Genomic DNA, 23,472 nt, shown 5'->3' on the forward strand with positions numbered 1-23,472 from the left:
AGCCACATTTTCTTGCAGGTCTATGAGCTCTGTTTGCAGAGCTGCAGGACTTGCCCATGGGAAGATGCTGTTGGCCTCTTTTGCAAACTGCTCAATCTGCTTCACTTGGCAAGGTTGTCCAACGAAGAGTAGTACTTGCTTGCCTATGTTGAAGCTGTCAAAGCGCCCTTTGAAATTTTCAGCCAACTTCTCCAAGAAGGCCCCATGGTTGTGACTGTGTTTGCCCTTTGTGTGCTCCAGAAGAGAGGGAAAGTGGAGATGTGCCTCTCTGATGTCACTACTGAAGATCTCCAGACGTCTTTGGAATGAGCGTACTGCTGCCATCAATTCACACACAGTATTATCTTTCCCTTGAAGTTTGAGGTTCAGCTCATTTAGGTGAGAGGTTATGTCCACTAAAAAAGCTACAAGCTCCATTTTGTCAGCATCCTGCAGAAAGTCCAAGTACTGTTGGGCTTTGGTGTTATTTTGCTCTGACAAAAAAACCTCAATCTCCTTTCTCACTGCCCAAATTCTCTCCAAGACTCTCTCCTTACTCAGCCATCTCACATTATTGTGGAGAAGTAAATCGTCATACTCAGCATTGGCCTGTAGAGGGAGACAGAAAAGATAGCATACCTTGAGTGACTTCTAAACACAGCCCTACATAGCCTACTACAGCACTTCTGGTACCTGATTTTAATTTATTGTTTAATATCATAATGGTAGGCCTAAATGTATTATGTATAATTAATTTGCAAATAATGCCTAAAATACAACAACATGCAATAGCCTACTATACAGAAAATAAAGCTAGAAATTCAAATGAAAACCTCACCTCAGTCAAGAAAGTTCGCAAAAGCCTGTGCTGAAGGGCAGATGAGGCTCTTAAGTAATTCACAAGCTTCATGACATTCTCCATGACATCTGCATATTCTTTTCCAAGAGAGGCGCAAAGCACAGACTGGTGTATAATGCAGTGGTATGCCAGCATGCCTGGGTGATGCTCTTTCAGACGTTTTACAGCTCCCTTTGTCTTTCCAGTCATGGATGGGGCACCATCAGTTGCAATTGATACGACTGTCTTGATATCAATTCCCCTCTCATTAAGCATCTGCATTATGGCTTTAGATACGTCATCTCCAGTGGTGTGGCCAAGAAGAGGTGCCACACCCAGTATGTCTTCACAGAATACCCCCTTTGAACTGCTGAGGTATCTCACAAAGACACATAGCTGTGCTTTATCTGTGCGGTCTGTGGACTCGTCCGCAGCAAGTGAGATGCATTGCGCATTTTTCAAGTCCTCAGTTAATTGCTGCACTATGTCGTGTGCAAGTACTTCCACTCTTTTGACTGCGGTGGAGTCAGATAGTGGTATCTTATCAAACATATCTGACAGTTTATCCTTCTCATTTCCCTCAAACATTGCCTCAACAACCTCGTTGATACACTCCTTCACTATTTCTGCATCAGAGAAGGGCTTCTTATGTTTGGCCAGCACCCAAACCACTCGAAATGATGCTTCAGTTACTCTTTCTTGCAGTGTCAGTGTTTTTCGAAACAGTGAATGTGTTCCCTCATATGATGATTTTAACTGGTTGACTTTCGTGGTCCTTACCTCAGAATTTTGTGGGAACTGAGCCTCGAAATATGCGTGCTTTGTGTCATAATGCCTTTTCACATTCGCGCTCTTCACTAAAGCGACGGTCTCCGTACAAATGAGACACATCGGCCTTGTGCTGGATTTGGGCAGAATGAACGCGTACTTTTCTGTCCATTCCGCTTTAAATTCTCTATTTTCTTCGTCAACTTTTCTCTTCTTTTGGCACTTTGACAGAGACATGACGGTGCTCGCTGAAACAGGTTTGCGGCTTGCTAACGGCTCGTCAGGTTCGCGCATGCGGCTTGCTAACAGGTTTCGCCGACGTGTTTCCCCAAATGCCCGCCCTATTTCACTTCTGATTGGCTAAAACGTAAATCGCTTTGAGTGATAGGCTCATATTCCCTGTCATCAAGCCCTCTCGTCTTGAATGTCTCCTGGCAGTGTTTAGTTTCACAGAGCCGACTGGCAGACACGGACACAAACACAGATGATTTTGTCACTTGGACAAGGTGGCTACACGAGTAAAACAAAGCTAGATTGCCATGAATGATATTTGGTGACACTTTATTTCACATTAGAAATTATTTTTGACGCATTAAAATAATTTTGAAAATACATTGCAATTACGTTGCCTAATTCAAAATCTAAATGGGTCCGGACAGACATGCCCCGCGGTCCGCCGGCGGACCGGAGTCCGGAGTTTGAGTACCGTGGATCTACAACTTCATTTCGCCTAGTCAAAACTTAATTTAAGATAGCTGAAAAGGGACTTGTAGATATCTGGAATTGAGGTGAATTAAAGATATCTTTAACTGGAATTGTGACTAGTCAGAATCAAATTGTAGATATCTTAAACTGGAGTTAGATATCTACAATTCAGTTGCAGATATCCATAATTCACATTGTGGATATCCGCAACTGAATTGTAGATATCTCCAATGAGAAACCCCATAGACATGAATGGCAAAAATGACGTAATTTCTCCTAGGCGGAATGTCGTTGTGGATATCCGAAATAATAGTTGTGGATAGGAGGATTGTAGTTGCGGATATCCGAAATGTTCTTTTTGACTAGGCGAAATCGAATTACAGATATCTGCATCACATATCCAGTCTATTGAATGTATGTTGGAATGCAGCTTAGATCTTTTTTCTACATACTATATAGTAGAAAGTATGCGATTCGGAACGCAACCTAAGTTTATTTGCCGATTACATGCAAAGCAGTTGACTGAGAGATCGGCTTTATGAAACGCGCACATTATGTAAGTCAGTGGTTCTCAATTATTTTCTGTCATGCCCCCCCCCCCCCCCTCCCTCCTAGGGAACAGAATGTTTTTCGCGCCCGCCCCCTAAATTTAAATAGGTGTTGAGAACCTGCTAATATGTATTTATTTATCCGTACAAAACCACTGTATTAGTTTCTGGCATGAGCATTCTGCATACAATCACCTTATTATCAAATTGTTAGATTAGCTGAGATAACTTCTACAGCAACTTAAAAAAAATTGAAGTTCAGTTTATTAGCTCAATTTGTAACATTTAAACAAGACTACTCAGTCTGTGTGAATCTCAGGACAGAGAAACAAGAGCAAATGATTCACTGAGGTTTGCATTTCATTCAAAACATTTTTAAACTGTAAACATAGTTAAGGTGGTGTTTTTTTTATTATTATAGGCCAATATGCCTTTTTGTGATGCGATAACCTATAATTCATTAATGTTATTATTAGTCTACTTGCTTGATTTCTTTTTAAATAGCATACAGAGACACTTGGAGACACGTGGTTTATTAACTGCAAATCGCTTGCTAGCGCCCCACCATTTGAGAAGCACTGATGTAGTGATCACTGTATGAATAAAGAGCGATTTTACACTTATATTAACATAAATAAACCGCTTACTTCACCTTTAATCAGCTTTACAGATACACGTTTACGGCTGTAGTAGGTATATTCATGAATTGCTGTTTCTTGTCCATGTCCATGGTTGTAATAGTATGGATACACGATAGTAAATAATATTCCATGGCTTGTATGGATAACGATCAAAGTTTACGACAGTGCATGAAGACCCTTTACGGCAAGCATGTGTATGTGGAAAGCTTGTTGTTAGCCGGATAGAAAAGTACCGAAGTGTACGCTCTGTTTCATTTCCTAAACCTGGACCAGACCCTTGTACGTTTCTGTTTTTAACCCGGAGAAATGGATGTCGGAGAGCTCCTTAACTACCAGGTAAACATTGCATTCCGCTGAACATTGTAGGGAAACTCTCACTCAGCTAACAGATTCCCATTCATTGGAGTGAGTGTATTAGCATTGCTAGCTGTTACTGGTGAACGGGCTTACATTCAGTCTCGATTTTTTTGTTTGTTTTGTCTGTCTGTGTTAGTTCGTTAACCCGCAGTGTCTTGTATTACGCGACCCTTGTGTAAGCGCTCCGTGAGAAAACAGAAGGGTAACTTTAGCCCTGGTTTATAAATGAATTTCTCTAGCAGTTAGCGCGCTAGCTGAAGCGGGTGCTAACTGTGGCTACAGTAAATGAGGAGAGATGCTGCAACACTAACTTAAACTAGTTACAGTGCCTTGCAAAAGTATTCATACCCCTTGAAATTTTCGACATTTAGTCACGATATAACCTCACAGGTACATTTATTTTATTGGGATTTTATGTGATAGACCAACACACGGTTGCATAATTGTGAAGTGGAATGAAAATGAAACGTGGTTTTAATTTTTTTTATAAATAAAAAAACTGAAAAGTGTGGTGATGCTGCCACCACCATGTTTCACGGAGAGGATGGTTTGTATAGGGTGATGTGCAGTGTTAGTTTCCGCCACACATTGCATTTTGCATTCAGGCCAAAAACTTCAAGTTTGGTCTCATCTGAATATGCTGTGTCCCCCGCATGGCTTGTGGCAAGGGTTGGAGGAAGGTGCTCTGGTCAGATGAGACCAAAAAGGAATATTTTGGCCTCAACGCAAAGTGCAATGTGTGGTGGAAAACTAACACTGCACATCACCCTATACACACCATCCCCACTGTGAAACATGGTGGTGGCAGCATCATGCGTTGGGGGTTATTTTCTTCAGCAGGGACAGGGAAGCTGGTCAGAGTTGATGGGAAGCTGGATGGAGCCAAATACAGGGCAGACAAACCTGTTAGAGTCTGCAAAAGACTTGAGACTGGGTGGAGGTTCACCTTCCAGAAGGTTAAATACCCTAAACATACAGCCAGATCTACTATGGAATGGTTCAGATCAAAGCATATTCATGTGTTAGAATGGCCCAGTCAAAGTCCAGACCTCAATACAATTGAGAATATCTGGAATGACTTGAAAATTGCTGTTGACAGACGCTCTCCATCCAATCTGATGCTGATTCTGAAGCTTGAGCTATTTTGCAAAGAAGAATGGGCAAAAATCAGGGGGGCTGAATACTTATGCATGCCACGCTTTTCAGTTTTCTATTTATAAAAAAAAATTAAAACCATATTTCATTTTCATTCCACTTCACAATGATGCACCACTTTATGTTGGTCTATCACATGAAATCCCAGTAAAATAAATGTTTGTGTGGGGTTTTAATGTGACAAAATGTGGAAAATTCCAAGGGGTATGAATACTTTTGCAAGCCACTGTATATAGTTAGCCACTTCTGGTTCTCACGTCGTGTATGTCAATGGCCAATTTCAATCTTTCTAATTGATGTATTGTATTACACACTTCAGTTCATACGAAGAATTACATTAAACCACCAATCCGTAGTATTAATGGTATATGAGTGACCTTCTAAATATAATCTGTAGTCTAATCAGGAACATTTGACCGTATAAATTCAAGCTTCTTTGTGCAGAGTAGGTGCTAACATTGGACCAACTTTTAGTAGAAGATGTACTTGTAAAAGGTAATACAATGTATCATGAAAGGTTCTGATCCAGTGTCACACAGATAGCCTACTTTAGTGTGGGATATAGGAAAGCATCTTACAGGGTTCGTACAGATGCTTGAAAGTCTGGAAAATGCTTGATTTTCAATCGAGTGTTTTCAAGGTTTGAAATGTGCTTGAAATCTGAACACTGTGCTGGAAAATGCTGGATTTTCTCTTTATTGACCAGTGTCGTAATTCATCAAATTCTTTAATTTTTTTATTCTGTAAATTAAAAAAAAAATCTGTCGCAATGTTTTCTTCGCCGCCGTCTTGTATGCACGAGTGCAGTTGCTCCCCGTGTTTTCTTTCCTGGGACACGCGCCACACCTGGCGATCGCTCCAGGAATTATCCAGAACCACGAGTCGCTGCTCATGGACCTATTGCTCCCGATACTTCCATATCAGATATCCGTTTCCATTTGGTTATGACGAGGCCCTAATAACCGACAGGCATAGGCTACTGTACGGTCTGCTTTAAGTACCTCCAGCTGTACACAATGGGGGAATCGGCACTTAGAGTTCCTGCCAAAGGTAAATCAGTTGAGAATTTTTTTTCGTTAAAACGTATCGGACTATGTCACTCTGGTTGACTGTTCAATCATGTTCTTCTTTGCAAGTTACACCAAATCCCGAGTTTGTATGTGTAATTGACTTGTTCAGGGTTCGTACAGATGCTTGAAAGTCGGGAAAATGCTTGATTTTAACCATAGTGTTTTCAAGGTTTGAAATGTGCTTGAAATTTGAACACTGTGCTGGAAAATGCTTGATTTTCTCTATATTGACCAGTGTTGTATTTTAACAAATAGGCTACAAAAAAATTGTATTCTGTAATTTTTTTTAAATTAAGTCGAATGTTTTTTTCTCCGCCGTCTGCTCCCCGTGTTTTCTTTCCGTGCGCACGCGCCTCACCTGGTGATCACTTCAGCAATCAGCAATTATCCAAAACTAACCAAGTCGCTGTCGCTGCTCACATGGACCTATCGCTCCCGAAGCTGCCATGCCAGGTTGCCGATTCAATAAACACTGGCTTGAAAATGATAAATACAAAAATTGGCTACGACGTGGACCAAATGACCGGCAAGGATACTGCTCGGTCTGCAAAAAGGATATCCAGATTTATACAATGGGGGAATCGGCATTTACAAGTCATGCGAAAGGTAAGTCAATTGAGACAAAGTTTTCGTTCAATCATATCGGACAATTTCACTTTAGATGACGGTTCACTCATGTTCTCCTTTGTAAGTTACACTAAATTCCGAGTTTGTGTGTGTGTGTGTGTTACTGACTTGTCGATACAAAAATAGCTTGCTAAATTGACGCTCAAATCCGTTAGCAATTAGCTGGTCAGCTAGTTCTGATTCAGTCATTGCATCAACGTCATGTTGTTAGCTAGATAACGTTAGCTCGGGGTACTTAGAGCTAACGTTAGTTCGGGGTTTTTTCATCCTAACGTGACGTTACACCTAGCGGGGTGATAACCGAGGCAGCCCGATGCATTTTCATTTGATAACACTAGTAACATTAGTTACGGTATTTGCTGGCTGAGACGTTGCAAAGTGAATTCAGTCCACGGTCCCAGCATGTTAACGCTATGTCGTGTTATGTGTACCGATGCTTTATTGGACCACAGCCCATTTAGTCACGTGTACGTACTGAAATCATGGACGTATTATGGCTAAAATACCTTTTTTATTGACTGGAATCCCTTTTTGGAAGAGGATCATTTTTTGGCAACACACCGACATACACAAACTGTAACTTAGCACTATTAGGAGTTTATGGTACAAGAGCTACTATTAAAAATAGTTTAAAAAAAATCAATAATTTATTTGAATATACAGTATACATATAATTTTTTTTAAATACAATTATTCAGCCGGGAGAAGACGAGGGACTCTGTGCCAAGGCTGTATTTGCCCTTAGTTATTCTTGGTGTGTGTGTGTGTGTGTGTGTTTAGATTTCTTTATTTAGAAAGGACTGCACACATTAATAAACATGAGCTCCAAAATTCAACGTGTGTGTGAGAGAAATAAGTTATTAATTAGCAAGTATTGCCTAAAGCTATTGATTTATGAGTATGGCATAGATATAGTATTGCATACATCTAGAGCTATTGATTATGAGTGGTATACATATAGTCATGTTGTTATTAACCTAGTCTCGCAAAGCCAGACCAAACTACAGCAAGTAGTATGGTCTGGAAGCACTCCGTTTAGAGCCGTCTATTCGGGGGGAAACTGGGCTGGCCTGTTTTTATTTCTTTAAACCAATCACAATCATCTACGGCGGGGCTAACCCCGGGAAGCAGCCAATGGAGGCGTAGCGTTGTTTGCCGACGCCAGCGCTTAATAGACGCTGGCTGAAGTGGTCAAGCCAGACTATTATTAACCTGATAGATGGTCATTTTGCTCATATGAACTAAACTGATAAAGGCCTGTTGAGGGCCATACTCTTGAATTTGCTTCTCTCAATAACATTTGATTTGTTTTTCCTTTTTCTCAGGCAGGAAACATCAAGACCATTTAAAGCATAGGTCCGGTCCTTCCCTGGGGGCTTATTTCCAACAGCCACATACTGCATCTAGCAGTGGAGACGTGACCTGCTCAACTTCAACATCAAACGGTGCAACCCAAGCTACTACAGCAACAGCCAGTTGTGAAAAGGACACCTCAGCAAACACCAAGAGACCTTTCATTAGCACAAACCCAGCTCTGATGGCAGAGATTTGTTGGACAACAAAAATGATAACCAGCCATTATTCCTACATGTCATGTGAGAACATTGGAGCGGTTTTCAAAACCATGTTTCCTGACAGTGAGGTTGCAAAACAGTTTGCTTGTGGGGAGAAGAAAGCAGCATATCTTTCCACGTTTGGGATAGCCCGTCATTTCCTGTCCCTGATGAAAGAAAAAGTCAAGAAAGATCGATATGTGCTTCTCTTTGATGAAAGCTTGAACAGGGAAATGAGGAAAAGCCAGCTTGATGTGCACGTGCGATTCTGGCAAGATAACCATGTTAAAACAAGATATCTAAGTTCGGTTTTCATGGGTCATCACACTGCGGTACAAATGTACGAAAAACTGGATACTGTTTGTTCAGAAATTGGGTTCCACAACCTCATGCAGCTTTCAATGGATGGGCCCAATGTGAACTTAAAGCTTTTGAGACTGTTACAACAAAACATTAAAGATCAAACAGGAAAGAACATGGTGGATGTTGGAAGCTGTGGTTTACACATACTGCACAATTCCTTCAGAGCAGGCTGTGCAGCAACTGAATGGGAGCTTGGAAATGCCTTGTCAAGCCTCAAGTGGTTATTTAAGGATGTCCCAGCACGCAGGGAGGACTATACAAAGGTAACTGGTTCCTCATCTTTCCCCCTTCATTTCTGTAGTCATTGTTGGCTAGAAAATGTTGAGGTGGCAGAGCGTGCACTACAGATCTTGCCCTTCCTTAATACATACATAAGTGCTGCAAAACAGGGAACTGTAGCAGAGCCATCCACCAAGTCTTTCAAGACTGCAGAAAAAATTGTTGGAGATGATCTCTTCCCGGCAAAACTCAACTTTTTTCTCATGGTGGCACGAGAAATCACTCCATTCCTGAAGTTGTACCAGTCTGATGAACCCATGCTCCCATTCATGAATGAGGACCTTGCCAGTCTGCTGAGAGGATTACTCGAAAAATTGAATTGTGTTGCAGTGACCTATATTATAGTGAAGAAAAGTGAATGTAGATTTTATTTGTTAAGTGGGCATTATTTGCACTTATCCAGATTTTTTTATTTATTTATTTACATGTTTGATTAATGTGCAAGTGAATGTACATGTGTTATAACTGTAAAGAAAGGTGCTATTGTGTCTTTACAGTATGTTCATTGTTAACAGACTGTTTAATTAGTGTTTGGACCGAAAATTATTTCCAATTGCACTTATTCCTTTGCCCATAGAATTTATTTTGTTGTGAACTATTTAGATATACTGCAGAATGTGAATGTATTTGATCTATTTTTGGTAAATTGGCATTATTTGCACTTGAATTCAATTACATATTGTTTAAACGTTTGCCTAATGTGCAAGCTAATTTACATTTGTTATAACTTTGCATTGTTTGCGCGTGAAGTACATCAAATGTACATGTTTAATTCATGTTTGCTAAATTTGAAAGTAAAGAATGAATTAACTAAAAGTTATTGTGTTTGTTTATCATTCATAGAGGATTGTTCCCTTGCCATGTAAATTGTCATTTCTGCAAAAGAGCAACAGACAAATAGAAATGAAGGTAAACGGGGAGGATTATTTGTCATGTATATGTATATATAGAGTCTATTTAAAGCTTCGGGTTCCTTGAAAAGGTTCACATTTTATCTTGAAAGTGCTGGAAAAGTGCTTGAATTTTACACTTAAAAAGCTGTACGAACCCTGCTTGTTGATACAAATAAATAGCATGCTAAATTGATGCTCAACACCGTTAGCAATTAGCTGACCAGCTAGTTTTCAATAATGTATTGCTCCAAATTCATGTTGTTAGCTAGATAACGTAAGCTTGGGGGTTACTTCATTGTAACGTGATGTTACACTCATGCGAGGAAATTGAGACCTCCGCAAACGTTTGGAGACAGTTTAGAGACTCCCTCGCGACTGCAGTCTCCAACTTGTCGCAAACTGTCGCAGCCCAGTGAGATACGGGCTTAACAGACATGAGTGCCGTGACTTCCTCTTTCTGAACGCGCATTAACGTTATACTTTGATGTGCACTGTGCATTCGAAGCGTGAGGCGAGCCCCCTCCCTGCACCTTCTCTATGTGTGTTGATAGCGTGCCAAGTTTCCGCTGATAAGAATTGTGTCACCGCCGGCCGGTGAGCGCGCAATCGCGCATGCATCAAACATATTAACGCTTCAATTTCACTCAAGTAAATTCAGAAGTTCTTTGGATCGTTTTGTACATTGTTTTTGGTACATTTGTTTGAAAATTAGGTTTGCAAAGTTATTAATGGCTCATCCGCCAATAAAAATGCTTTTATTCTTCTGTGTAATTAACTGTATCCTATGTATTGCACATTTATAGCACTTTTCATAACACAAATTAAGGTAGCATAGAGGAGGGAGCCTACTAAAATAAAATATCTGGGTTGGTCCCCAGATGTTTTTATTTTAGTAGGTTGGTTTGCATTGGTGTTGAACTGTTCCCTACTTGTTTTCTTCTTTGAATAAAGCCTAATGCTGCTAGTAAAATACCACCAGCCACTCAACCCTCAATAGTAGACATGATATAGAATAATTACCTTTATTACAGTTTAACCAAATGTTTTAACAATAGGCTACAGGAGATATTTGAAAGCACTACACATGCATTGTAGGCTATTCAATTAAATTTGTGTCAGCGGAACCGTGAATGTTCTCCTTTTTTTCATTAAAATGAATGCAGAAAAGGCACACATTGCTTCATAAAAATTCACCAGAATGCAGGAAATTAAGTGTTTAATGCTCAAAGATTTTTGGGGGGGACCCCCAGACCTCCACTTCTAATGTGTCCACACCCAATGTTTACTTAAAACTTGTCCTACGACTTTGCAATTCATGAATTAGTTTATTTTAATAAGATTTTTGATGTTTTATCACATTTTCCAATTGTCTTTATTTCTGATTTATTATAAACAATATGTAAACTTGCAGGACACTAGCAAAAATAATTGGCTGGGAGAGAGGACACTGCAGCAGCACTGATATAGAGTGACAATATGCTCCATCTCATGTGATATTGCTCAAGTATAGTCATGTTGTTATTAACCTGATAGATGGTCATTTTTGGCATATGAACTAAACTGATAAAGGTCTCCTTAGGGCCATACTGCAATTTGGTGATTGTCCATACACATTATATTATGAACACTCCCATTTTACAGATAAGGCAATGTATGAAATCATAAGCATTTATTTATATACTGTATATATTTAAAGCTTCGGCTTCCTTGAAAAAGTTGACATTGTATCTTGAAAGTGCTGGAAAAGTGCTTGAATTTTACTCTTAAAAAGCTGTACGAACCCTGATCTTATTACTAATCTCAAATCAAGTATTTTGCATGGAATGTTAGGCAGAATATCTCTGTTCTTAGTGACTGGTATTCTTGAAACAAGCTGCACAAAGAAGCTTGAACTGATTAAATTGACATTTTCAGCGTCGCTCATGTAACATTGAATACTACCTATTGGTTTAATTTAATTCTGCATATGATTTGAAGTAGGGCTGGGCGATATGGACCAAATCTTATATCACGATATAGGTAATTTTATATCACGATATGGATATATATCACGATATAGTATTTTTCCTTAAAATTCAATGGATTACAATAACCGTACTGAACTTTAATCACATTAGATTATTTTCATCTTTTGCTTGGAATTTAAATTTCCATACAAAAGAAAAACTGGTGCAACATACCACACCAGTCTAGCTTTAGTCAGTCAGCGCAAAATAAAAATGACAGCATCAACCAAAGAGCCTACATTTTCCAATTGCCTATATCAAAATAATGAAAGACTTGAATTTTCCTGCAGTATTTGCTCATCTTCATTTAACAAAGCTGTCAAAATTAACTAATGAGCAAATGTCTGGTAGGCTAATACTTTAACTCCAGCTTCAACACAAATAATATTTTCAAGTTTGACATGTTTTAAAGTTACATAAAACCAGCCTTGCTGGCTGTCTCCAACAATAACAGCACGGGGGGAAGCCCTGAGTAGGCTAAAGATGTCATTATTAGCCAGCTAGCTCAAGAGAGCTAACCCATGTAGTTTGCGGCTTAAAACAAGCCAACTCTGCGTCACGGCAACAGCACGCTGAAGTAGCAAGCAAGTTTCCTTTGCCCGATGACATTTTTGACCGTTAAAACCAGCTGCTCTGCCACCGTGACACGGAGTTGGTTTGTTAACTGTAGTGATGGCGCACCGGAGCTAGAGCTAGAGCAGGGGTGGCCGGCTCGCGAGCCGCATGCGGCTCTTTGCCCAGCTTCGTGCGGCTCTTCAGTTCATATCAAATTATGTGATTATAATTTATTTTTTATTTTTTTTGTGTGGGCTTATGTGTGTGCATGTTCGCAAACGTTTCATGCAGCTCTTACGTTCGTTTTACATGTTGTCTATTATTTAATTTTTTATTTTATTAATGTGTAGGCCCTATGTGTATGCCTGTTCGCAAATGTTTAATTGAGGACGCAACATAACGTTCGCTCCGAAACAGAGTGGGAGAGTTCATATTTTTTGTTGAGCGTTATGGCAGGCCATTCTGCCTTATATGCCAGGTGTCATTTGCGCATTTCAAGGCTTCAAATCTTCGGCGCCACTTCAGCTCTCTCCATGCTAAAAGTATAAGTCCCACAAAGCAACATGCATAGTAAGAGAAAAACGCTATTTTAAATTGTTATATTTTAGTTTGTGGACTTGGTTGAACTGAAAGTTTGTGTGAGGCAGTGCACACAATGTTCATTGTTGAAAATGACTGCCCTGTCCGTCGTCTTTAGTACTGTAGGAGTCCAGTCCTGTCATTATCACAGTGGCGGCCTTAACGATCTGGGGGCCCGTTTCAAGTCCTAGTGTGGGGCCCCCTGTTTTTTTTTTTTTTTTTTTCTTCTTTTTTTTTTAATAAATAAAGCTTGTGCATGCATGTGCAAGCTCCCCGCGATAATAAAAACGCCCCCCCCCTGAAATCTTACTGGCCACCCCAGTGCCCCCCCCCCAGTTCAAATGTTATTTTTTATTTATTTATTTTTTTTAAATTAAATTTCTTTCCTGATATGTAGCCTAGTTCAGTGATATGTTTTTTTTTCTTTCTTAACTTTTTTTGATAGGTAGTTGCCAAGTTCATCACACAAACACTCCAATCCACTGATATGAGATCAGTTTGTAATTTTCAATTACTAAATTAATGGTAGGACTGTGTCCACTAGAACTGGTCTCTGGTTAGCAAAGGTCTTGAAAACAGCATAAGTGTGCTTGTGACATGCGTGCCACCCATGCATGTGTATAGGCACGTGTCCCAGCAGATTTTTGAAATCTGAATGAAAAAATTTAAGTTTGTAGTTAGCGAGTGTAACATGTTCTTAGCAAGGGCAGACTTTCATAAATAAAGGTTTATTTTTTTAGCAAGATATTTGGTCAAAAGCTAGTGGTCATCCGTCCCTCTGTGCAGTTGTTAGGCATCTCTGGCTGCTAGCAAAGTTATGTTGTCTTCCTAATTTTACTATTCATCTGAGCTGAAATAAATATTGACTTTTTCCTTTATTATCTTCGCCAGAATGCACCAGAAAGCTTAGATTACATGTTAAAAACACAAAAAAATCTTCTGGGAGGGGATGCCCCCAGACCCCCCTTCAGGGGTTTAGTTTTCTGACAAACATTACAATGGATACTAACATGATTTGGGATTATAAATCATCTTTGAATTGGTTGTACAGCATATCACATGCTATTCATTCAGGGGTGCGATGGCCACCCCACTCTAACTCTGTGGCCCACCTTGGCCACCCCCAGTCAAAATTTCCTGGAATCGCCACTGTGTGTACCCGTGTGTATGATGTGGCTCTTTGCAGTAACACAGTAAAAAATGTGGCTCTTTGTCTCTGACTGGTTGGCCACCCCTGAGCTAGAGCAACAGATGAGGCTTCTTCTGTTGAGGGTAGAGAAGCTGTATTGCAGCCCAGAACTCTGCTGCAGTGCCCCCGTGTGGCGCGGCGGTGTAACTGCAGTGTAACTGTAGGGACTCGGAGGGACAGCTGCCTCCCGCTCCATCTATGCTCCCGCCACATGAACTTTTTTTCTCCGCGATATAAACGGTATGGCCAAATCTCTCCCGGTAGACACTTTCATATCGTCCACGATATGATATCGTCATATCGCCCAGCCCTAATTTGAAGTGTGTACAAATTAGAGGTGGGCATAGATTATTTTTTTTAATCTAGATTAATCTAGATTAATTTTGGAATTAATCTAGATTAATCTAGATTAAAATGGCTCATTTGAATTCATTCATAATATGTGTGTGCTCCCTAAATAATGACTCAAAGTAAGTCTTTGAGAACGTGTTTCTCAAGCCAGGTGGCGCATCAGACCAGGGGCTCATCTCCTGTGCAGGTGCACACCTAATGCATCAAGTTAACTTGCGTGCAGAAAGAGGATGCCACGGAACTCATGTCCGTTAGCTTTTCAATATAAAACTGTCAAAATAAAAGTCCCGCAAAACAATCGTTATTTTGGGGATTAACTTCTCCGCGTGAGAAATTTGAGTTGTAGGCTAGCGTGTGAGAGTGTGAGCTGGTTGATATGAGTGTGTCTCACGGCCAAAAGGGTGAGACTTGGCAGCTCTGTCAGTTGTCAAACAAAGCGGACGGACGTGGTCTCTATAGCAACGAGATCAGCTGAGCTATCACTGATAAAAAAAAATATTGTTTCCATAATGATTTCCATAGCCTTAAGCCATAGGCTAGCCTACATGTTGTGTAATTCAGTGATTTTCAACCTTTAATGAGTCGAGGCTATGCATTGGCTTTGGCGATTTCCCTTGCCTCTTTTTTTTCTCTCCACACAAAGTTCTCCCATTGCACACACGCATGCCCCGGCCGCTTCCGAGAGCACAGACTGTTAGAACTCCTACAGTAAACCAATTCCGCATTGCACAAGGTGTTAAACAACCTTGGTCTTGTCGAGGTTTCCATTGGGAAGCTTCTTAAAAATACATTTTCCCTGAAGCAAACCCGGCGGCTTCCTAGCTGCATCCATGTCAGCACGTTACGTTTGATGTGGTACACAGGTGCGAAGTCAGACTCGTTCTGACTCGTGCACTACAGTGCAATTCGGCCAGGTATACATCCGCGCTAAAATAAGAGGAACAAGAGATTAACGGCGATATTTTTTTTATCGCCGATAAGAGTCTGGCGTTAACGCAGCACGTTAACGCCGTTATCGGCCCACCACTAGTACAAATACATCACTTACAAGGATTGAAATGAGCAATTGACATAATCTTCCCAAGACCTCACAACATCCCACTCTGTATCGTATATGGGTGAGTATGATGTGTGTGTATATACACTCAACAAAAATATAAACGCAACACTTTTGCTTTTGCTCCCATTTTTCATGAGATGGACTTAAAGATCTAAAATTAATTCCAGATACACAATTGTACCATTTCTCTCAAACATTGTTCACAAATCTGTCTAAATGTGTGATAGTGAGCACTTCTGCTTTGCTGAGATAATCCATCTCACCTCACAGGTGTGCCACATCAAGATGCTGATCTGACATCACGATTAGTGCACAGGTGTGCCTTAGACTGTCCACAATAAAAGGCCACCCTGAAATGTGCAGTTTTGTCTCACAGCAAAATGCCACAGATGCCACAAGCATTGAGGGAGCGTGCAATTGGCATGCTGACAGCAGGAATGTCAACCAGATCTGTTGCTCGTGCATTGAATGTTCATTTCTCCACCATAAGCCGTCTCCAGCAACTTCGCACAGCCATTGAAGAGGAGTGGACCAACATTCCACAGGCCACAATTGACAATCTGATAAACTCTATGCGAAGAAGATGTGTTGCACTGCATGAGGCAAATGGTGGTCACACCAGATACTGACTGGTTCTGAGTCCCCAGACCCCCAATAAAGCAAAAAAATACACATTTCAGAGTGGCCTTTTATTGTGGACAGTCTAAGGCACACCTGTGCACTAATCATGATGTCAGATCAGCATCTTGATGTGGCACACCTGTGAGGTGGGATGGATTATCTCAGCAAAGCAGAAGTGCTCACTATCACACATTTAGACAGATTTGTGAACAATGTTTGAGAGAAATGGTACAATTGTGTATCTGGAATGAATTTTAGATCTTTAAGTCCATCTCATGAAAAATGGGAGCAAAAACAAAAGTGTTGTGTTAATATTTTTGTTGAGTGTATTTGACCGTCTTCTTTGGTCTTGCAGCCTGATAGAGGAGCAAAGCGTCCCAGGGAGGGGGATAAAGGAGAGGATGACCCCAGAGGGAAGCAGCAGAAGGGCCTTAGTGCCAGGGAGCTGGCCCGCTACAGGGAGGAGCTAGGGGGGGAAGGAGGTGAGGAGCTGACTGCCGACAGGAAGAGGATCCTGGAGAAACTGCTGGACCGCGATGAAGAGGAACCTGAAGTAAGTCAAATTATAAATGGAAACATTAGTTTTCCTGCAAAGTGTCATGTTTATTAATTACTGAACACGCCCATCACGTACCGTCACACTCTGTGCCACCTGACCACCACAAGAACATTCTCAACCTGTGGGAAACACTGCATTCCATACTATTCTCCTTCTCTCATGCCAATCTCATTCACAGGCAGAGCCGGTGGATGAGAGTTCGGTGAAGAAAATGATCCTGACCTTTGAGAAACGATCGTACAAAAACCAGGAGCTGAGGATCAAGTTTCCAGACAACCCAGAGAAGTAAGCCCATCACTGACTCTTCACAATGTTTGGCTCTCGTGCTCGAATATTTTAACAACTGGAATTAAGCCAAATTTGTCTGCTGCTCTCGGAGATAATTGTCTGTACAGAATGCTAACAGGCTAACAAAATGTATTGGCCCCTTTTAAACCAGGTTCATGGAGACGGAGCTGGATCTGAACGACATTATCCAGGAAATGCACGTGATCGCCACCATGCCAGACCTGTACCACCTGCTGGTGGAGCTCAATGCAGTGCACTCACTGCTGAACCTCCTCAGTCACGAAAACACTGATATCCTTTCACTTATACATTGACTGTTTCTCCATTTCATTCAGTTATTCTAAGGGTATGACAAACTGAATACAAAGTCTAGCCTGTTTAGCCTGATAAAGCTTATCCCTCTATGCTGAGAACTATTAAAAACACAGTAAGACAACACCAAAGTGAATCGGAAAAGATTCTTCTATCTTTTACTATTGATTCCGTGTTGTTTCCTTAATATTATAGTGCTCATCTGTTTTACAAAATGAATAAATCTTAAACCTAAAAAAAGAAAGGCAAGGCAAGTTTATTTCTAAAGCACATTTCGGACACAAGGCCATTCAAAGTGCTTTACAGATGCAAAAACAAAATACATCAAGTATAGAGCACACATTAAAAAAAAGCGAATGAGAAACATGAATATAAATAAAAACATAAAATAATTAAAACATTTAAAAAGAATAAAAAGAAAATTACAGGTTAAAACGGAAACAGTAAAGTCTTCAGACCTGATTTAAAAGAGCCAAGTGTTGAAGCGGACCTCAAGTCCCCTGGAAGTTTATTCCAGAGCTTGGGTGCATTAAAACTGAAGGCTGACTCTCCCTGTCTAGTCCTTACTCTAGGGACTGTCAGTAGCCCAGTGTCAGACGTTCTGAGAGCTCTGACTGGTTTGTATGGGATCAGCAGGTCAGCGATGTATTTGGGGCCTAAACCATTTAGGGCTTTATAGACCAACATTAATATTTTAAAATCAATTCTTTGAGTGACAGGAAGCCAGTGTAAAGACCTAAGAACTGGAGTAATGTGATCCACTTTTTTGGTCCTAGTGAGGACTCGAGCAGCAGCGTTTTGAATTAGCTGAAGCTGTCTGATTGATTTGTTTTAGGAAGGCCTGCAAAGACACTATTACAGTAGTCAAGTCTACTAAAAATAAATGCATGGACAAGTTTTTCTAAGTCCTGCTGAAACAGTAGCCCTTTAATTCTTGATATATTTTTAAGGTGGTAGTAGGCTGACTTAGTAATTGATTTAATGTGTTTTTTGAAATTCAAGTCTGAATCTATGACTACTCCAAGATTTCTAGCTTGGTGTGTGCTTTCTAACATAACAGATGTAAGCTGTGCGCTGACTTTTAATTGTTCATCCCTGGTACCAAAGACAATGACTTCAGTTTTGTCGTTGTTTAATTGAAGAAAGTTTTGGCACATCCAGTCATTGATTTGTTCAATGCACTTACTTAGTGCTTGAATCGGACTGTAGTCTCCTGGTGATATGGTTATGTACATTTGTGTGTCGTCTGCATAATTATGGTAAAATAATTTGTTCTTGTTCATAATCTGAGCTAGTGGGAGCATGTAGATGTTAAACAGAAGAGGCCCAAGAATGGAACCTTGGGGGACCCCGCATGTAATATTTGTTCTCTCGGATGTGAAATTGCCTATTGATACATAGTAGTCTCTGTCCTTTAAGTATGATTCAAACCAGTTTAGTACAGTTCCAGAAAGTCCAACCCAGTTTGCTAGTCGATCTAGTAATATGCTGTGGTCAACTGTGTCAAACGCAGCACTGAGATCCAATAAAACTAATACAGAGCTTTTGCCACTGTCTGTGTTTAAGTGGATGTCATTGAGGACTTTAACCAGTGCGGTCTCAGTGCTGTGGTGTTGACGAAAACCTGACTGGAAAACATCAAAGCAGTTGTTCATTGCCATGTAGTTATTTAGCTGCTGATAAACAGCTTTTTCAATGATCTTGCTTAAAAATGGCAGGTTAGAAACTATATGTTTTGATTAGTGCTGTCAAACGATTAAAATATTTAATCGCATTAATGTCATAGTTCACTTGCGATTAATTGGAATTAATCTGCTGTTAATTTAATTAATTTATTTTATTTTATTTTATTAACATTTAACATTAATTGCTATGGCGCTGCTGCAGCCGAGGCTCCAGTCGCCCTTCGTAGGGAAAATAAAAGTGAAAATTAATGACTGGCGGCTGTCACTAACGGCCATGACGGTTTTGGTGTGAGTGCAGGGTTACAACTAGGACTTTTGCAAATGACAAGCTTTCTTTTCTGTTATTTCACCGCTTAGTCCCAGAGTCACACACGGATGACGCTACTAGTGAAGGTCACGCAGCTGAGCTAGGAAGTGCTAGGTTCCGGTTTCTGCTTCAAAATAAAAGTCAAAATTTACTTGACGTTTTGCCAGTTAAATTATATTAATGTGAAGTTACACTGTAGGATATGTTCCGTTTGAATTAACAGTAACTTAACTGCGAGCTATATGTATAGTTTGTGGTGTTGTAGTTAAAATGGGTTTGTGTTAACACCATTAATGGCGCGTTAAACTGACAGCACTAGTTTTGATATGTTAGAAATTTTTGAGAGATGGACTAACACACACATTGATAATTTGTCATGTCATGGGATTGTCGACAACAGTATAGCATCTTGTCATTATTATCACGTAATACTATACAATATGTACTGAATCCATGTCACTTGAGTCAGCATCAATTTGGGCTGAAGACCACAAGTTTAAAAATAAAAATGATCCGGAGTAAAGAGAAAGAAGTGAGCATATGTCACTACTGCAGCCTGCTTCTTATCTCTGCTCGAGGCTTATTAGCCACTTCTAGAATAACACAACTTAATTAATAACAGACAGAATGTAGGTGCCACGTTTTGACAAGGAAGAAAAATGCTGATTCGATCTTGAGTGTGAGGGTATATACTATATATAGGAGTGCCATGCCTAAGCAGTGGACTATTCTTTGAACCGAGGCCATATTGTCCTTAGCCTGAAGCACATGTGGCCATAGCAGTGGTGGACCTGCTGCAGGAGCTGACGGATATCGACACTCTACAGGAGAGCGAGGAGGGGGCTGAGGTGCTCATAGATGCTCTGGTGAGTTCAGCATTTGATTATATTGATGAAGAAGAAACACTTTGTGGAGTTGATAGTGAAGATCCTGGGCTCTGGCCTCCAGGACAAACAAGAATGGTATTAAGTTTAAAGCTAGGCTTCGTCTCACTCTCACTGACTGAAAGACATAAAGATTTTGACTCCGTTTGGTCTTCAACCTGCTGTCATGCTGCTGCTTCTGACTAGTGTCTGTCTGCATTCGATTGTTTGAGTATAGAAAAAAAAAATCAAACCTCTGAAACATAGTATAATTTCTTTAAGGCACAGACGTGCAACTTCTTTGAGCTTTATGTCATGGTTTAATTTTAATTCTTTTTGGCAGATTAATCCATTTAAAGATTTAATTTAAGATAAGGAATCATAGTCAAGTGACTAAACGACTTACAAGAGCAACTCCTCTTACACCTTTTCACTGATCATCTCTATTTAAAGCGTTTCAACCTTCAGCTGTGTCTGTTTTTCGTTTTTAACGTCACACTTTCTAGTGAGAGGGGGAATGGGCTTGTGATGTGATTGTATGTGAGAGTGTATCTCAGGTGGATCTGTAATACTCTCAGGTTACAGGCATCATACACTTCACGGCCCAAACAAAAGTCACACACTCAAATATTTCCGCATAGGGAACTACACAGAGTGGTTTACCTCTTCCATGGAAATGATGATTATGTCAATCAATCAACAGACTGCAGTATGTACACTCAACAAAAATATAAACGCAACACTTTTGTTTTTGCTCCCATTTTTCATGAGATGGACTTAAAGATCTAAAATTCATTCCAGATACACAATTGTACCATTTCTCTCAAACATTGTTCACAAATCTGTCTAAATGTGTGATAGTGAGCACTTCTGCTTTGCTGAGATAATCCATCCCACCTCACAGGTGTGCCACATCAAGATGCTGATCTGACATCATGATTAGTGCACAGGTGTGCCTTAGACTGTCCACAATAAAAGGCCACTCTGAAATGTGCATTTTTTTGCTTTATTGGGGGTCTGGGGACTCAGAACCAGTCAGTATCTGGTGTGACCACCATTTGCTTCATGCAGTGCAACACATCTTCTTCGCATAGAGTTTATCAGATTGTCAATTGTGGCCTGTGGAATGTTGGTCCACTCCTCTTCAATGGCTGTGCGAAGTTGCTGGAGACGGCTTATGGTGGAGAAATTAACATTCAATGCACGAGCAACAGATCTGGTTGACATTCCTGCTGTCAGCATGCCAATTGCACGCTCCCTCAATGCTTGTGGCATTTTGCTGTGAGACAAAACTGCACATTTCAGGGTGGCCTTTTATTGTGGACAGTCTAAGGCACACCTGTGCACTAATCATGATGTCAGATCAGCATCTTGATGTGGCACACATGTGAGGTGGGATGGATTATCTCAGCAAAGCAGAAGTGCTCACTATCACACATTTAGACAGATTTGTGAACAATGTTTGAGAGAAATGGTACAATTGTGTATCTGGAATGAATTTTAGATCTTTAAGTCCATCTCGTGAAAAATGGGAGCAAAAACAAAAGTGTTGCGTTTATATTTTTGTTGAGTGTAGTATTTTAGGGACCCTTTGAGACATTTTGGTAACCGAACGAAAGTGTGAAAAAAAAAATGGATATTGCATGGTTAGCTTATTGGTACCCTTCCCAACTTTTGACAGTGGCAACCCAACTCAATACATGTCAAGCCGCACTTCTCAGTGGAAAGGAGGCTTAATATACCGTCATTGTTTCTAACTGGTCAATAAATTATTCTAGAACATTTGTAATTGTGTGAAGAAAACTGTCATCCCTAGGTGAAGTTGTGTTTGCCACTGGATGTGGTGAAAATGTCTCCATGCTGACTGTAAGCTTGTCTTTGAGTGTCTGTAGTTGGAGGGTCAGGTGGTGGCCTTGCTGGTGCAGAATATGGAGCGTCTAGATGAGCAGGTGAAGGAGGAGGCAGATGGCATCTATAACACACTAGGTAAGAAGATGTACACTAATGGCATTTTTCCATATATATATTTACCGTATTTTCCGCACTATAAGCCGCACTGGACTATAAGCCGCAGGTGTTATAATGTTTAATTACCATATGTAAGAGTTCGTGCACAGAGGGGATTGTCGGGAAAGAGATGGCTGCTTGAGGAAGCTCCCATTTATGATCATTTCAACAAACAAGTTGCATATTTGCATAACGTATTCAAGTGTTACAATTTAGTGCAATAGTAGCTACAAGGGATGGGCACGAGTGTTTTCGCTACTCGTGTGATCGCTTGCATTCCTCGAGGATCAATCGATTCCTCGTTAAACTTTTTTCTATTTTTAGAACGCAACGCATCTGTCTGCAGAACAACGGTTGACCGCAATAAAGCGCTCAATGCTAATTTTCAAACAGTCACAGTTGCCACATAATATTAAGGATTTCTTTCCACAAGTTTAAAACACATTTTCCTCACTGAAAGTAATTAAATAGACGGGCCACAATTTAAACCGATCGAGTAGGTCTGCAGTGGGGAGAAAAAAAAGCATGGGCTGTAGTTGTAACAAAAAAAATAGCCTAAGTCATCATTTAAAATAAGAAGGGCAGCAAATAATATAAAATGATTGTCCTACAATTTAAATACATATAAATAACTCACCAAAGCAGTAGACTTAGTAGTTGTATATCCAACCGCGTAATGCTCACTCCGTGTCCGTGAATAATTACCGCAATTAATTCCTCATTAACGGAACGTTACACCGGTCGGTTTTTGAATCTTATCCCCATATTCCCTATTGAAGGCTTCTTAACTGTTGTTGGCTCGGAGCGAATGTGCCTGAAGTAAGCCTTGCTTCTTCTTTACTTTTCTTTCCAAGCAGAGAGCACCTTGCATGCTCACCTGGAGTCTACTCATTACTAACTGAGAGTAACAGGTGTCATCTCCCCTTTTTATAAACGTACCTGTGTGAGAAATTTCAAGTAAATCGGACTTACGGTGTGAGGGGCGTGGCCTCTCAAACGTTTTCCAAGTAAATCGGACTTATGGTGTGAGGGGCGTGGCCTCTCAAACTTTTTTCAGTCGGGGCTTAATAACAGCGCCCCTTTGTGGAAAATCAAAAAAACTGTGTAATAGCACACCCCGTGGGGTAGGGACGCACGTTCTGTGAAAATTTGGAATGTCTAAGTGCAACGGTGTGGGAGGAGTAGGAGCTAGAAAAATGTCATGGAAGAATAAGAAGAAGTAAGAAGAAGTATGGTGGATAACAATAAGTTACGGCCCCTCAATACTTGAGGGCCCTTACTTAATTAATAAAAACCTAAAATGTATTGAATACA

At 40.4% G+C, this 23,472-nt stretch overlaps 1 protein-coding gene across 1 annotated transcript in view; it reads left to right on the plus strand.

Moving 5' to 3' along the window:
- Positions 1-3,677: 3,677 nt before the first annotated feature.
- Positions 3,678-23,472, plus strand: part of ctnnbl1 (catenin, beta like 1) — a 117,443-nt gene continuing 97,648 nt past the window's right edge. Inside the window, exons 1-6 of the mRNA XM_080030604.1 lie at positions 3,678-3,815; positions 16,493-16,690; positions 16,875-16,981; positions 17,136-17,275; positions 20,057-20,154; positions 22,044-22,137. Coding sequence (XP_079886730.1) covers positions 3,786-3,815; positions 16,493-16,690; positions 16,875-16,981; positions 17,136-17,275; positions 20,057-20,154; positions 22,044-22,137 — 667 coding nt within the window. The 5' untranslated portion in view covers positions 3,678-3,785. The remainder of the gene's footprint in view (positions 3,816-16,492; positions 16,691-16,874; positions 16,982-17,135; positions 17,276-20,056; positions 20,155-22,043; positions 22,138-23,472) is intronic.

The sequence above is a fragment of the Ammodytes marinus genome (genome assembly GCF_949987685.1).
Source record: "Ammodytes marinus genome assembly, chromosome: 7".
Classification (NCBI taxonomy): Eukaryota; Metazoa; Chordata; class Actinopteri; order Uranoscopiformes; family Ammodytidae; genus Ammodytes; species Ammodytes marinus.